This window comes from Chlamydomonas reinhardtii, chromosome 12 (genome assembly GCF_000002595.2).
Source record: "Chlamydomonas reinhardtii strain CC-503 cw92 mt+ chromosome 12, whole genome shotgun sequence".
Classification (NCBI taxonomy): domain Eukaryota; kingdom Viridiplantae; phylum Chlorophyta; class Chlorophyceae; order Chlamydomonadales; family Chlamydomonadaceae; genus Chlamydomonas; species Chlamydomonas reinhardtii.
Genome location: NC_057015.1, coordinates 2,754,468 through 2,768,397, shown reverse-complemented (window position 1 = coordinate 2,768,397; position 13,930 = coordinate 2,754,468). Strand labels below are relative to the sequence as shown.

The 13,930-nt window shown below is 66.2% G+C and overlaps 2 protein-coding genes across 2 annotated transcripts; one reads left to right on the top strand and one right to left on the bottom strand.

The window, feature by feature from the left end:
- Window positions 1-149: 149 nt before the first annotated feature.
- Window positions 150-5,141, bottom strand: CHLRE_12g503100v5 (uncharacterized protein). The gene is made up of 4 exons (XM_043068121.1): window positions 4,690-5,141; window positions 4,577-4,625; window positions 4,290-4,403; window positions 150-4,150 (listed from the first exon to the last, which is right to left on the bottom strand). Exons 1-4 carry the CDS (start codon window positions 4,776-4,778, stop codon window positions 1,400-1,402), a joined length of 3,003 nt encoding a protein of 1,000 aa, XP_042918246.1. The 5' UTR covers window positions 4,779-5,141; the 3' UTR covers window positions 150-1,399.
- Window positions 5,142-5,331: 190 nt separating this feature from the next.
- Window positions 5,332-13,554, top strand: CHLRE_12g503150v5 (uncharacterized protein). Its single transcript, XM_043068122.1, has 13 exons — window positions 5,332-6,668; window positions 6,924-7,109; window positions 7,353-7,538; window positions 7,701-8,956; window positions 9,219-9,467; window positions 9,680-9,769; window positions 9,927-10,634; window positions 10,873-10,984; window positions 11,126-11,266; window positions 11,536-11,869; window positions 12,066-12,165; window positions 12,381-12,535; window positions 12,830-13,554. Exons 1-13 carry the CDS (start codon window positions 5,822-5,824, stop codon window positions 13,074-13,076), a joined length of 4,611 nt encoding a protein of 1,536 aa, XP_042918245.1. The 5' UTR covers window positions 5,332-5,821; the 3' UTR covers window positions 13,077-13,554.
- The last annotated feature ends 376 nt before the right edge of the window (window positions 13,555-13,930 follow it).

Genomic DNA, 13,930 nt, shown 5'->3' with positions numbered 1-13,930 from the left:
TGGCGGCGAGTGACGTGACTAGTTTGTTAGCTGCGGGTTAGCACGGACTGTGCACCCCACCCAACCGGCCACGTCCGGATTTGCGGGGATGCCAAAGGCCCCCAACATAGAGGCGTGTGCTTAGTAGGCGCCCGCGTCAAGGTGGCTGGGTTGATAACGACCCGGGAGGGGAGGGCTCGGCCCTTTTCCTGCCTCCCTAAGACAGCCACCTCCTTGTCATGACTGGGGTTTGCAGCGCGCCAGCGGACTCCTGCTTTCGACATACCGTATCGTATGATCATTTGCCACGTCTCCGTTTCTTTGCAACGTCCTTGCACATCAACTTCAGGAGGTACGTGACACACATGCACACACGCGCATCCCTTGTGAAGCGTCAATTACGGTATCAAAATACAACGCGGCACGAAATGTGGTTTTCCTTCGCAAGGGACAAGTGGGCTGAGCCCACGCAACGTCTCCAGTCTGGGGCCGCAAGCGTCTACCTCATCTCCCGGACATAGCCGGGGTCGATTTGGACGGGCACGGTCCGCCATGCGTCAAGCCACGTCCCGCTGTCAAGCACAAGCACAGCCAGCACAGGGCAACCAAACCGCAGGAAATCCTCTAGCCACAACACACTTCACTGCTGTGGCCTACCACATACTGTGCGGTGCTATGCTTGCCAGCAAAGACCGCTAACCAGCTACTGGCCGGCCTCAACCTGCACGCCGGCGCCGCTTCTTGGGCGACGCCGCGCCGTCCTCCTCCACGCGGCCTTGCTCGCCCCCTACGCTACGCACATGTACGCCGCAACTGCTGGGCCCAGGGCCACTCGCGGTTTGCGCCAGTGTTGAGTTTGGTGACAACTTACCCACGCCGAAAAATGGTATCAAAACGCACACGGAAACACCAAAAGACAAAGCCGCCGGCAGTGAGACACGTCACGAAATCCTGTCCTGGTTCACATGCAGATCACAAACGCAAAACACCCAGCGCCAGGCGGGTTACTGCTTATTGAAAGCGACACGCTCTTGAGATTGAGTCAAGGTGCGCACAGCTTTACGGTCGACATGTTCCAAACGACACTGAGTGCATGAGGTATACAAAACACAGAACGGGAGCAATGTGTCCCATCCCGGAGCCTGCCCCGCATACTATCCACTGCAATCATCTGCTCTCTTAGTCCGCAAGTGCGGCAGTCACGTCTTTCTGCACTCTGCAGTTGTGGGGATCGTACGCGTTCTGTGCTTGCCTTGGCGCGGGGGCACTATGATACACGGGCGTGTGGGCAGCCATCCGCTGAAGAAAGAAACGCCGTGCCTAGTCTGCGATTGCCGGAGTCGACACGACCAAAACAGGTTCCTACGTACGAGCTGGTCACGAGGCCTAGCTACAAAAAGCATGGCAGCTCTTCTTCAGTCTACGAGCTAGTCGGGGTAACATTGCCACCCACATGAATAACGGCTGCCGGCGCGCCGCCGCCACTACTGTTGCCACAGCTGGCGATGTCACCACCCAGGCTGCGGCTGCTACTGCCGCCAAGGCTACATGCTCCTGAGGCCGGCCCCAAACCCGTCCAGGAGGTGCGCGAGCTGCACACGCCGCCGCCGCTGCTGCTAATGTGACTGGCGTTCGCCGCGCTGCTGGCAACGCTAAAGCTGCTCGCGCGGCTCGGCATGATGCTGCAGTCAGCCGAGGCGCCGCCGGCGCTGCCATCCATACCACCGAGGCCACTCTGGCCACCGGTATCAATGCGGGCGCAGCTCAAGCTAACGTCAACAGCCGCATCTGCAGGGAGGCACGACCGGCCAACCGCGAGGCTGCCACCAGTGATAAGGCTCGGGCCGGCCCACAGTACTGGCGCCGACATCGAGGGCTGCAGCCCACACACCGGGCTGTCACTGCAACAGGAATGTGCGACACCTCGCGACGCGGCAGCGCTGCCGCCCCCGCTGCCGCGCGGCACACGCGGCCCGTGCTGTCCACCACCACGCGGTGCCGCTGCGGCGTTGGCGCCACAGGGCAATGGTGCGGGTGATACGCTGGCTGCCGTCACTGCTGCAGCCGCCGCTGCCGCCTGCACTTGTGCGATCTGCTCGAAGTGCGCTGCGCGCGCAAGCACTGACGGGCTGCGTGGCGGCACGCCTGCGGCCTCCTGTCCGGCCTCCTCCACACACACCGCATGCCCAGCCGTTGGGGTGGCTGGAGCCCTGGGCCGTACCGAGCTGCCCCCTGCGCTCGCCGGCACCGGCCGCAGGACACGGGACGGCGAGGGCGGTGGCGGCGGCAGCGCGGGCGGCGGCGGCAGCACTGACGGCGAGAAGGGCGAGGCCTGCAGCATGTTGAAGCCGCGCGGCGCCGCGGGACTGCACACCGGCGGTGTGCGGGGCGGCGTGCGGAAGGCGCTGACGGTCAGCTGGCGCGGGGGTGTCGCCGAGGCGGCGGTGTCTGCGTCGGCCTGCGCGGCCCACACAGGCGTCGTGGCGGCGCCCGCCGACACCTGCCGCAGCAGCCGGCCGTGCTGCCTGACGGCCTGGGAAGTGCTGGCGGTGGCTCCTGCTGCTGCTGCTGCCGCTGCTGCAGTGGCCCCGGCTGAGGCTGAGACTGCACTTGGCATGAGCTCGGGCTCGGCCAAGCACATCCCGGCAGACGATGGCGACCGCCGCTCTCGCGGCGTGGCAAACGAGCTGGACGGGCGCGGCCGCGGCGAGGCGCATGAGGCCAGGGCCCGCGCCGCCTCCGCATCCCAGCCGCCGCTTGCCGGCGGCGGCGGTGAGGCTGCCGGCGACAACGAGGTCGGGGCCGAGGGCGTGGAGCCGGGTGCGCAGCAGATGGACAGCTGTCGCACCAGCAGCGGCGCTTGCGGCACCGCATCTTGCGCCTGCGCCTGTGGCACCTGCGGCACCTGCTCCTGCGTCTGGTCTTGTGGTGAGCTGCGCTGCTGGGACGGCATCACGCCGCTGCAGCATGCCGCCGGCCTGGCAGGACTGACCGCCACCAGCAATGCCGCATGCAGCACAGGTGCAGCTGCTGCTGGCGCTGCCGGCGGCGACGCAGCTGGTGCGGCCACCGCCGCCAGCTCGGCCGCCTGCTGCCGCGGGCTCAAACGGCCCGGCAGCACGGGTAGCACCCCCTGGCTGGGGCTGCTGGCACTGCTGCCGCAGGCTGGCGGGGGCGGCAGCCACACGTCACCCTCCGGGTCATCAGGCGTGGACGACTCCGGTGCGCCCTCTGCCAAGCCACTTGTGCTGCTGCAGCCCTCTGACTGTGGCTGTGGCTGCTGTGACTCCAGCTCCTTATCCAGCTGCACCTGGGGCCTTTCGATGCCAACTTTGGTGGAAGACACATGCTTCGCCGGTGGCGAGCCCGCGGCTACGCCGCAAGGAGTGGTTGATGACCGGTGGCACACAGTTGCGGTGCTTGCCAGTGCCGCTGCTGGAGACGCCGACACCGAGCGTGCAGCGCCCTGTGACCGCGTATGCAGCACGCGTGCTGCTAGCGACATGGGCAGCGCGCCCAGACTGAGAGCCGGCATAGCTGATGCAGGGGACACGGCGGAGCCACTCTGCACACTGCCCACACGGCCACCGCTGTTGCCGCTCCTCGGAGTCTTCACCACCGCAACTGGCTGCTGCAGGTGCTGCTGGTGTTGGTGCTCCGGGCCCCGCGACGCGTCTGGCGCGGGCACCCGTGGGCCACTGTAGCGATCGCCGCGGCTCCTAGGTGCACTAGGATTCGGGGTCGGGTTCGCTGCGCCAGGCAAGGTGGCTGCCGGGAGCCCCGCGAGCAGCTGCGGCGGCGGGACAACGCCCCGGATGACAGACGGCTGCCGAGCCACTGCCGCCGAGGCGGCTGTGGCGGCAGCAGTGCCAGCTCGAGCAGCCGCTGGTGCCAGCGAAGTGCCGCTGGGCGTCAAGGCCGGGGTGGCAGCTGCTGTTGCAGCAACGGCCGTAGCGACCGGCGCTCGGTTCTGGCACACATCCACGCTTTTGTTGCGCTTGACTGCAGCCTTAGGGCGAGCGCTGCTGTCTGCGGCTGCGGCTTGCGCCTTAGCCACGGCACTGCTACTACTGCTATTCTTGCTAGGCACGGTGGCCGCCTGGGCGGCAGCCCGAGGCGGCTGTGCCGCTGCCCGCTGCGCCTTGCCTGCGGGCCCAGTTGGCTTGGTCCTCTGCAGGGTTAATGAATTGATGGCAGGCAAGGAGCGTCAACGGACAAGTTGGGTGCCTCATCCCGGTATGCGCGCATAAATATGCGAACAATAGAGTATGTTGGGATCTGTGTCGATGTGTCATAGCCAGGTCACGAACCTGGCGCATCAGGTTAAGGGGCGCCAGCGGCAGGCGGATGAGGTCCCCGGCGGTGGCCGCCCGGCGCTTAGGCGGCAGCGGTAGGTGGAAGCCACCGTCGCCTTCGAGAGACGTCTGCGTGTGGGGCAAGCGGGTGAGGGCGCTCTTAGAAGGGCGTCGCGTGGTGAGATCTCGAGAGCCAAACGCAGGGGGCCCCCGCCTTGGTCCCGCTGGCGCCACGCCCCCGTCGCCGAGCCGGTCGCGTCGCCTTAGCCGAAGAACGCCAGCAGTCGCCCCGCGACACTCACCCGCGAGCCAAGCTGTTTATGTTCTCGTATTTCAATGGCATCGTGGCAACTGTGCGGAGGGAAAGGAGGCGGTCAGAGACGGGCGGGCTGTGAAAGAAACGCCGATTCCTCACCTGAGCGACCTCCGCGCGCGAGCGACGAGCTCGACCAGGAGCAGGGCAATCCAAACAACCGCCACCAGCAAGTCTAGCCCAGACAGCATCCTAGTCAAAGAGCGCCGTGAAGGTGGGCCAGCCCAGTTGCGCGCGGTCAACCCGTCCAAGGAACGCCTTGCCGGCACGGCGATATACTGCGTAAGGAAGAACTATTCAGCTTTTATTGCTAGAAGCCGGATTAAGGTCAGCGTGCACTCGCCAACTGCCTCGTCCTCAAAACTACACCCCGAACTAAATCGGCTTCTTGAATGCGGGTGATTTCAGTATCGTTTATATGTTATGTATAGTTATGGCTGGCGGGCAACATTGTATACACTGCTCGGAGTTGCAGAGCAAGGGAGGTCTGGCATTCAATTGTGACCTTCATCCGGCCAACTGTGCGGCCCGCTGGTTATGAAATTGCAGGATATGCCAAGGGATTCCGCTAAACGAAAGAGGGCTCACAGGAAAAAGCTCGGGAATGCCACCGGGGTTGTCGGGTGAGCAGCGGAGTGACGGGGTCGGGTCACTCGCGTGCCTACACGCGCAATCGTCGGCCGCTCATCCTCGTCCGGGTCTGAGTTTGCTTGTTTCAATCATGTCTAACACCTTTTAAGTATCCTTTTTCCCGTTGATATCTCTCGCTGTCCTATCAGGGTCGGGCGGCCCCAAACTAATTTGGACCTGGGCTGTCGGCGTTTTGTTTGCTTGGTTCTCTTGAGTACTGCTCACAATATGACAGACATACGCATGTTTCTTGGTTTAGTGCCGAGTCAGCGGATGCACTGAAAAGTTTGGCGCCCTCGTTGTTGCGAGCATGCTTCTTACACCGCGAAACATGCATTAGCAGGAGACTTGCATTACGTTGGGACAAAAGAGACGGCCCACAGCTGTCGGCGTGGGAGTCCAGCGACCAGTCCGGCCGATTTGGCGGCAGCAACGCGACCTGCGGCAAGCTAGGCGATATAGGGGTGGGGGCGAGGGATCCAGCGTGAGAGTTCAGAAGCCGGGGCGGCCGCTGACCGCGACTCCTCGCCTTCCAGCGGCGGAGTCACGTCAACGCGTGGCGGTGCACACAGCCCCCTCTGAGCGGGCGTGGCAGCACGCAGCTATGGCATGTCGTTGCACAAGTGCGTGCATTCACACCTCATGCAGCTACCCGGCGGCTCCTGTGGCGCGAGGGCTGCGCCACGGCAGGCCCACGGCTAGCCGCCCAATGGCCAGCATCACGCCACAACCACAGCGCCTGCCTCAGACGCTGTGCCCCGCGGCGGCCACCAAGCCGCCCCCGTGTGCCACGGCGGCACCACGGTCCCATGCTCGCGCCGCCCTGGCCGCCGCCGTCGCCGCAGTGGCCCGGTCCAACGGCGCCCATGCGCCGCCGGGCTTGGGGCGCTGCGGAGGACCGCTAGCAGCAAGCGGCGCCTCCCCTGTTGCACGGGCAGGGTGGCGCTTCGGCGCGCTCCTGCCGCACATGACGGCTCGCGGCCATGTGGATGGCTGCGGCGCTGTCACCAGCTTTCCGGCGCCCGTGCCGGCTGAACGCAACCGGATCGGTGGCGCCGGACGTCGCGGCGGCCGCTTGGTAGTGGTCGCAGCAGCAGCAACAGCGGGAGGGGGTAAATGGCGGGGAGCAGCAGCAGGGCCGGATGGCTCTGCCGCGGCAGCGCACGGGGCCGCCCCAGGCTCCTCCCAGCTCCCACGCAACAGCCCCAGCAACAATCGCAACACCAGCAGTGACAGCAGCGGCAGCAGCAGCGGCAAGTCGTATGCGCCATCGGCGGCGGAGCTGGAGCGGCGGCTGGCGTCTCTGCGGTCGCAGCTGGCAGAGGCGGGCGTGGACCTGCCGGAGGAAGTGGCGTCCAGCCCGGGCGTGTTCCTGTACCGCACCTGCCCCGTGTGCGGTGGCGGCGAGGGCGGCCACGACCCCAACACATTCTCCATGATGGTGGCAGAGGGTGCGTGCGGGGAGTGGATGCCGGGTGGGGGGATGCCGGGAGGGGGATGACGCGTGGCGTGGCGGGGGACTCGCTTCCATGTAGGGCGCCCGGGCTGGTGGCGCGCATTGGGGGCCGGGGGCTGCGGCTGCAAGCTGAGTAATGGGGGAGAAGCACGAATTGCATGGGTGCTAACACCGTTGGGGACTTGCGGTGTAACAAAATGTCATGTCGGTTTTGACGGCTTGCCCACTGCGCCGCCTGCCACGCCCCCAGACTACAAGTTCGTGTGGTACCGCTGCTTCCGCGCGAACAAGTGCGCGGCGAGTGACAAGGTGTGGGCGGAGGGCGTCACGCGCAAGTTGGCGCGTGCCGACGCCGAGGGTGGGGCGCTGCCAGAGGTGGTGCCGGCGCCGTCGCGGCAGGAGCTGCAGCCGGAGGCAAACGAGTGGCTGGATGCAGGTGGGGGCGGCGCGGCTGTGTGTCCAGGCATTTCGCTGTCAGGCCAGGAGCTGGTAGGAAAAGCGTGCCAGCAGGAAGCACTACAGCGCAGTGTACGCGTGGCATCATGCGGCAAGGTGGCATTCGGCGCACGCGCAGACTTCAACATAACCGTATCCTTGCTAGTTCTGCTCCTCCTGGCGGGCACTGCACACGATGATGGTCGGTGGCAAAACCTTGCTGCAACCTTACAACCACTCGCAGACGCTCTGGCCTACTTCGCGGCGCGCGGCATCAGCCCCGCCACGCTGCGGGCGGCGGGCGTGTACCAGGCGCGCGACGTGCCGCACCCCACGCTGCCCGGCGTGAGCCTGCCGCGTGTGGTGGTGTACCCCTACACACTTCGCGGCGTGGTGGTGAACGCCACCTTCCACGACATCCACAACTACTGTGAGTGGCTTCGCTTGACCTGCTGATGCGTACGGGTTGAGCGTACGTGCGGACGCTCGGGCTCAAAGCTTGTATGGAAAGTTTCAGGTGGCATGCCTTTACCTCATCATGCCGTTGTACCCCATGCTGCACTCATACCGCATCCTTCCAACGGACATGCAGGCCTCACTGCCGGGCCACGTGCCATGGACGAGGGGGAGAAGGGCGACGGCGAGCACGAAGGCGAAGGCGAAGGGCCCTCGCCCCGGCCCCCGCCCTCAGCCGCACCTGAGCAGCCGGATCCGGAGCTGCTCGCCAGCATGCCGGGGCTGCGATGGCAGGTGGTGGGCGCGCAGCGCTACATGTGGGGGCTGGACGACGTGGCCTTCGCGCCGCAGCTGCAGCGGCACCGGGAGAAGCTGACGGCGGCGCGGCGGCCTCCCATGGCCCGGCCGCGGCAGGCAGCTGCAGCGGCGGCGGCGGGGGCTGGGGTGCAAGCATCAGGTGCCGGCGGCGCATTCACTGGGGGTGCGGGGTCTGCGGCTGCGCCGGCAGCGGGGGTGCCGGGGCTCGAGCGGCTGGTTGGAGCGCCGCCGCCCGTGCAGGCTCCCCTGGACCCCCTGGACCCCGCTGCCGCGGCGGCAGCCGCTGCCTGGCAGCTGGTCGCGGGGCCGGACAGCGGCGGCGGCGGCGGCGGCGGCGGCGGCCAGACGGCAGCGTCGCTGTACCCGTCCGGGGAAGGCCCCGCCGGCACCGGTAGCGGCAGCACTGGCGTGGAAGACCAGTTCGGCGGGGCCGCGGCGGAGGGGGGCGGGGAGGTGCTGGACGAGGGAGACCAGGGGGGAGATGACGTGGTCGCGATGTACGGCGATGCGCACGACCCCAGTCAGGACCGGGAGGCGGTGCGGGACATGGGCGATGAGGTGGTGGAGCTGGTGTCAGGCGGGGAGGAGGAGGGGACGGAGGAGGGGCAGTGGCGCGGCAGGTTCAATGATGAGGACGAGGCGGAGGCGGTGGAGGAGGCGGAGGAGGACGAGTATGAGTGGTCTGACCTGGACGAGGAGGAGGAAGAGGACGAGTATGAGCGCAATGGGTGGGAGGCGCAGGAAGCCGAGGACGAAGAAGAGGAAGCGGAGGAGGGACAGGAAGAGGAGAAGGACGAGGACACCGATGGTCCAGACCGGGCTGCTACTTTGCCGCCGGGCATGGCGCCGCAAGCCGCGTCGGCACCTCCCCTGGGCGCGCCTGCGCCGTACGCCTACGGCACCTTCGCCGCTGCTGGCGCCGGCGACCCCCGCAATTTCGTGATGGCTGCTGGCGCGGGAGCGGTGCCGACGGGTGTTGCCGGTGTGGACGCGGCTGCTGTGGCGGAGCTGCACCCGCGGTACCGGGACCTGGTGCTAGTGGAGGACGAGCTGGAGCGGCTGGCACTCATGGAGGTGGGTGGAGGGAGCGTGTGAGCGGGAGTGTGTGGTGGGAGGTGTGGGAGGATGCTGGCCTGGAAGGCGCATGATGCACGTGGTGCGCGCGGCTACGGCTACGGCTGGGCGGGGTACTGGTCTCGGTCGCATTGCAAAGGCAGTGGGGCGCGGGCATACTACGGTAACACGTCATGTTCAAATGCTAAGCTAGCAGAAAACGTAGTCCTTACACTGTCCTGATAATCAAATGTTGGCTGCGGCCTGTTGTCATGTCGCACAGGCGGGAGTGCCCAACGTGCTCAGCCTGCCGCCTCGGGCGGTGGTGGCCTTCCATGACTACACTGAGGCGTTGCGGGAGGCGGAGGCGGCGGACGAGGCCGCGGCGGCGGCAGCAGCGGCCGCGGCGGCGGCGGCCGGAGGGGCCGCCAGGCGCGGCGGCCGGCGGCGCGGGAGAGGCACGTCTGCGGCGGCGGCCGAAGTCGTGGGCATGAGTGACGCCGTGCTGAGCTACATGTTCAACAGCCGGGAGGTAGGTGTCAGGGCGGGGCAGGGACGTCGCGCCGGCTGTTGCTTTAGGCCAGGCGGGAATTAAGGCTAGTCAGAGGGCATGGTGTGTGAGGCAGGCCTGGGCAGCGGGTACGTGCAGCGTAGGCTGCATTGCATCACAGAGCTCAATCACAGGCGCATCTTCCGCTGGCTCCTGCCGCTCCCCGCGCAACACGCTTTCCGCCTGTGCCGCAGGTGCTGAGCCCGGAGCCGGGTGTGGTGGGCGGCGAGGTGCGGGTGACGCTGGCGCTCAAGGAGGACGCCGCGTCGCGCATGCTGGCAGAGGTGCGGCCTGACTAATGAGGACGAGCAGCGGCGCTTGAGGTGCTGGCATGAGCTTCCCTGATTAAAACCTGTTAGCCCCGCCACAGCCAATGTGAAGCCCCCGCGATGCCTTGGGGCACAGATGAGGAGGTCATGTTGGTCCTTCGAACGCCCGCAGGAGCTGGCCAACGGTCTGGTCCGCGAGCGCTGTTTGGTGTTGCGCTGGCCCGCCACACAGCTGGAGCTGCCACCGCTGAGCCGCGAGCTGCTGCAGCGCCAGGCGGCGGCGGCGCAGGCGGCGGCGGCGGCGGCAGCGGGTGGGGGCGGCTGGGGCGCAGTGGCGCATGAGATCTATGAGGAGGTGCCAGAGTACCTTCGGGCGGAGCAGGAGGAGGCGGAGCGGGAGGCGTGGGGCTACGAGCCGATGGGGATGGAGGCGGCGGCGGCGTGGGAGGGGAGGCAGGAAGAGGCGGCGTGGGCTGGGGGCGAGCAGCACCAGGCGCAGTACAGCGGGTACGACCCGTACACACACGACCAGCAGCAGTACTATCAGCAGTACGAGCAGCAGTACCAGCAGCCGCACCAGCGGTACCAGCAGCAGTACCACCAGCAGTACCACCAGCAGTACCAGCAGCAGTACCAGCAGCAGTACCAGCAAGATGGAGGCGGCGCAAATGCAGGGATGGAAGCAGGGGCCGGCGGCGGCGCCCTTGTTGCGGTGGTGCCGCCGGCACCGGCGGCGGCGGAGCCGGGTGGCCCCATCCGTGTGTGCGCGGCGGACGTGCTGCAGCGCGACGGCCCGGAGGCGCTGACGTGGCTGGTGGAGCAGGGCGCGCGGCCGTACCCGGTGAAGGGGCTGATGCACGTGGGCGGCCTGTGGGACGAGGTGAGGGGCCGGGAGGCTAGCGAGGGGGGTCGGTTCTACCATTCCCAGTAGGAGACCAGAGACACGAGGGCGACAGGGTTGCTGAGGCAATGACGTGCGATATGACCTGTGCTGGTTATGGCGCCCTGGGGGGCCGGGTTTGGGCACACCGGCTGTGTGTCCCTTGGTTTAAATGTGTCCAGTATGATGCCGCTGCGCTGACGGACGCTGCGGGCCCGCACGCTCTTGTGCGCTGCAGATCATCCGGCACTGGTACGGCAAGGAGGCGACGGCGGCGGCGGTGTCCACGGGGTGGCCGGGTCTGGATGAGGTGTATCGCGTCACGCCCGGAGAGCTCACCATTGTGACGGGTGGGTGCGGGGCAGGGTGCGGGGCAGGGTGCAGGGCAGGGCTGGCCAAGGCCGGAGCGGCGCACTGCTCCTGCATGTGTGCGGACCGACCGCGCGTGCTGAAACCCCTGTGACACGCCCCACGTGTGAGACCCGCCGCAGGTGTGCCCAACAGCGGCAAGTCGCACTGGCTGGATGCGCTGGCGGTGCAGCTGGCCAACGTGCACGAGTGGCGGGTGGGCTTCGCGTCCTTTGAGAAGAGCGTCGTCAAGCACGGCCAGAACCTCATAGAGCTGGCGGCACGTGAGTGCGGCACGGGGGCGGGTGTGTACGAGGCAGTGCAGACGTGTGCCTTTTGGAGCGCCGGCAGCGCACAGGAGAACGCGCTAAGCTGCCCGCACAATCGCACACAAGCCGGCCTCCCTAAACACACACACACACACACACACACACACACATACCCCCTCTGCCTGTGCTCCGCTAGTTTAGCTTGGTCTGCTTTAGTTTGGGCTGGTATTTGCAAGCCCCCCCTTTTACCTAACACACGTCCGCCCCCGCCTCGCCTCCGACAGGCACCAGCATGTTCACACCCGACGGGCGTCAGAACATGACTCCGGACCAGTTCCACACCGCGCTGGACTGGGTCAACACCCACTTCTTCCTCATACGCCACCCAGACATGGCGGACGAGGGCTCCGCAGCGCCCACGCCCGAGCAGCTGCGCCTAGCGGAGGGGCTGCGCCTGGGCCCGGGGTTGGGCGCACCTGGAGGTGGGGCGGGGGCGGGGGCGCAACCGACGCTGGAGGAGCTGGAGGCGGCGGAGCGCGCGGCGGCGTGGCTTGAGGAGTCGCGGCAGCCGTGCACCATCGACTGGGTGCTGGGGAAGGCCACGCAGGCGGTGTACAGGTGCGGAGTGCGCGGGGCTTGGATTGTGGGGCTTGGAGTGAGCGGCTTCATGGTTCATGTTTGCCTTGTCGGGTGCGCCTTCGTCACACGTGCTGGGGTGGGGCGATGAGCCATTTGTGACGAGTGCGCTTTTTTTTAAGGCGGTATGCGCGTGTCTGCGCTTGACGCACCGAGCTCGAACTCCGAACATACACAGGCACGGCATCCGTGGTCTCGTAATTGACCCCTACAACGAATTGGAGCAGCAGCGCGGCTCGCAGTCGGAGACCGAGTACATCAGCGCCATGCTCAGCAAGGTGCGGGCGAGCGGGCGCGTGCACCAGCCCTTGGCGTGTGGGGCATGAGGCAGCTGCTGTGCTGGCTTTACCGTACGTGTCAGGGTTGTGGGATTGTAAAATGGTGGGCGACGGGAGCCGTTGCTTGCGTACGGTGCCCAACACGTGCAAAAGTTCACCGGGGGCCCGGCCGCGGGTGGGGGCTGTGGTTTTTGTTGTTGTTGCTGTTGCTGCAGGTGAAGCGCTGGGCGCAGCGGCACATGGTGCACGTGTGGCTGGTGGCGCACCCCAAGTCTTTCGAGGAGTGGGACGGCTCGCCGCCCTCCATGTACGACATCAGCGGCAGCGCGCACTGGTACAACAAGGCAGACATGGGCGTGGTGGTGCACAGGTGTGTGGGCGTCCAAGGGCGCGGGCCCGGTGGTGGGAGGGTATGATTTACGAGCGGAGGAGGGGGCCAGGGGTTGGGGCAGGGGCTGAGGACGGGGTATGGGGAGCAGGGGTGAGAACTAAGAAGACAGGTGGGGAGCGGGCGGAGAGGCAGCGTGTACGAGCAGCTCGGCAACAAAGTCGGCTTGCGAGTACCGGCGCCCACGTGCAACTAGTCCCGTGCAGGTCAATTAACCTCCCTACCGTGATACCTTTGCGCCCCCAAACGCTCCGCATGCTGCTCTTCCCGGCGCAGGTACACGCGTGTTGCCATGGATGCGGCGTTGAAGAAGTACCAGGCAGCTGCGGCCAGCAGCGCCGAGCTGCAGTCCAAGCTGGAGCGGCTAAAACGCAAGCCCGTGGCGCTAACGTTTAGTGAGACCGAAACGCTGATCAAGGTGGTCAAGGCGCGCAATAAGACCAGCGGGGCGCAGGGTGACTACGTGCTGAATTACTCCAAGGAGCAGTGCCGATTCTTGGACCCAAACTTCCCAGATGCGTGATGAGGGAGGATTTGGGAGTCGGGTGGCGAGGGCTGGCGGCGGATGTGGATGTGTGATGGGACAGGGTTCAAGGCAGGTTGGCGAGGTCCCGTAGGGTGCAGCTGATGCCCATACCCTCAAGCAGACGGCAAACAGTTTGCAGTGGCAGAGCAGAAGTGCATGGCTGGTCGAACGCCGGAGTTACTGTACCGACAAGTTGCTGGCTGGCTGGAAGTTTGCTGATGCGCATTCCTCACGCTCCGGGCGCCCGGCCAGGCGATAGCACCACATAGACACACCGCAACGCCACACTCGCGATGCAGAGCCGGATGTGGGGGTGCGGCGGATGTGGATGGTGTATTGCGCCTGGTCGTCGCACGCGGCTAGCACCGGTGGCTGAGCCTTGGGCTGAGCTGGTGGCACGACCCAAGAGCGTACGCGGTGTGGTGTCGCTGGGAAGAGGCGCTCAAATTCTCTACTAATTTTAAGACGTCTTCAGCAACGCTTGAGCCACCCCCCGCAATCCTGCATGAACTAACGTTGGTTAGTGACTGTTAGTGATGCCACAGCAGTGCGCGGCCGGGACAGGGCGGGAGCGGGGCGTGCAGCTGCAGCAAGCCAGCAAAGACTAGATACTGGGCGGTAACGTTGCTATACCCTTGCAAATGGCTGGATGCCTCGTTCGGGTTGGACAAGGCATGAAACGTGGCATCGCCATGCAATTGCATCTACGGTACCCTCCGCCCATCCACCCACACACGGCAAGTCTCCTTGGCCTGGGCTCCGCCCCAGCGACCTTCCCAGCCATACCTGGGCCTTGTATTGCATGTCATTACGGTCGGACAGCACCCGGCGGGGCGGGAGCCACAAAACCG

Excerpts from the sequence above, each read along its gene's own strand:
- CHLRE_12g503100v5 (XM_043068121.1), bottom strand. The coding sequence starts at position 4,778 with ATGCTGTCTGGGCTAGACTTGCTGGTGGCGGTTGTTTGGATTGCCCTG. Across the intron at positions 4,626-4,689 it reads CGCGCGCGGAGGTCGCTCAG|TTGCCACGATGCCATTGAAA; the intron begins GTGAGGAATCGG and ends CCCTCCGCACAG. Across the intron at positions 4,404-4,576 it reads ATAAACAGCTTGGCTCGCGG|ACGTCTCTCGAAGGCGACGG; the intron begins GTGAGTGTCGCG and ends CCCCACACGCAG.
- CHLRE_12g503150v5 (XM_043068122.1), top strand. The coding sequence starts at position 5,822 with ATGGCATGTCGTTGCACAAGTGCGTGCATTCACACCTCATGCAGCTAC. Across the intron at positions 6,669-6,923 it reads CTCCATGATGGTGGCAGAGG|ACTACAAGTTCGTGTGGTAC; the intron begins GTGCGTGCGGGG and ends CCACGCCCCCAG. Across the intron at positions 9,770-9,926 it reads CGTCGCGCATGCTGGCAGAG|GAGCTGGCCAACGGTCTGGT; the intron begins GTGCGGCCTGAC and ends GAACGCCCGCAG.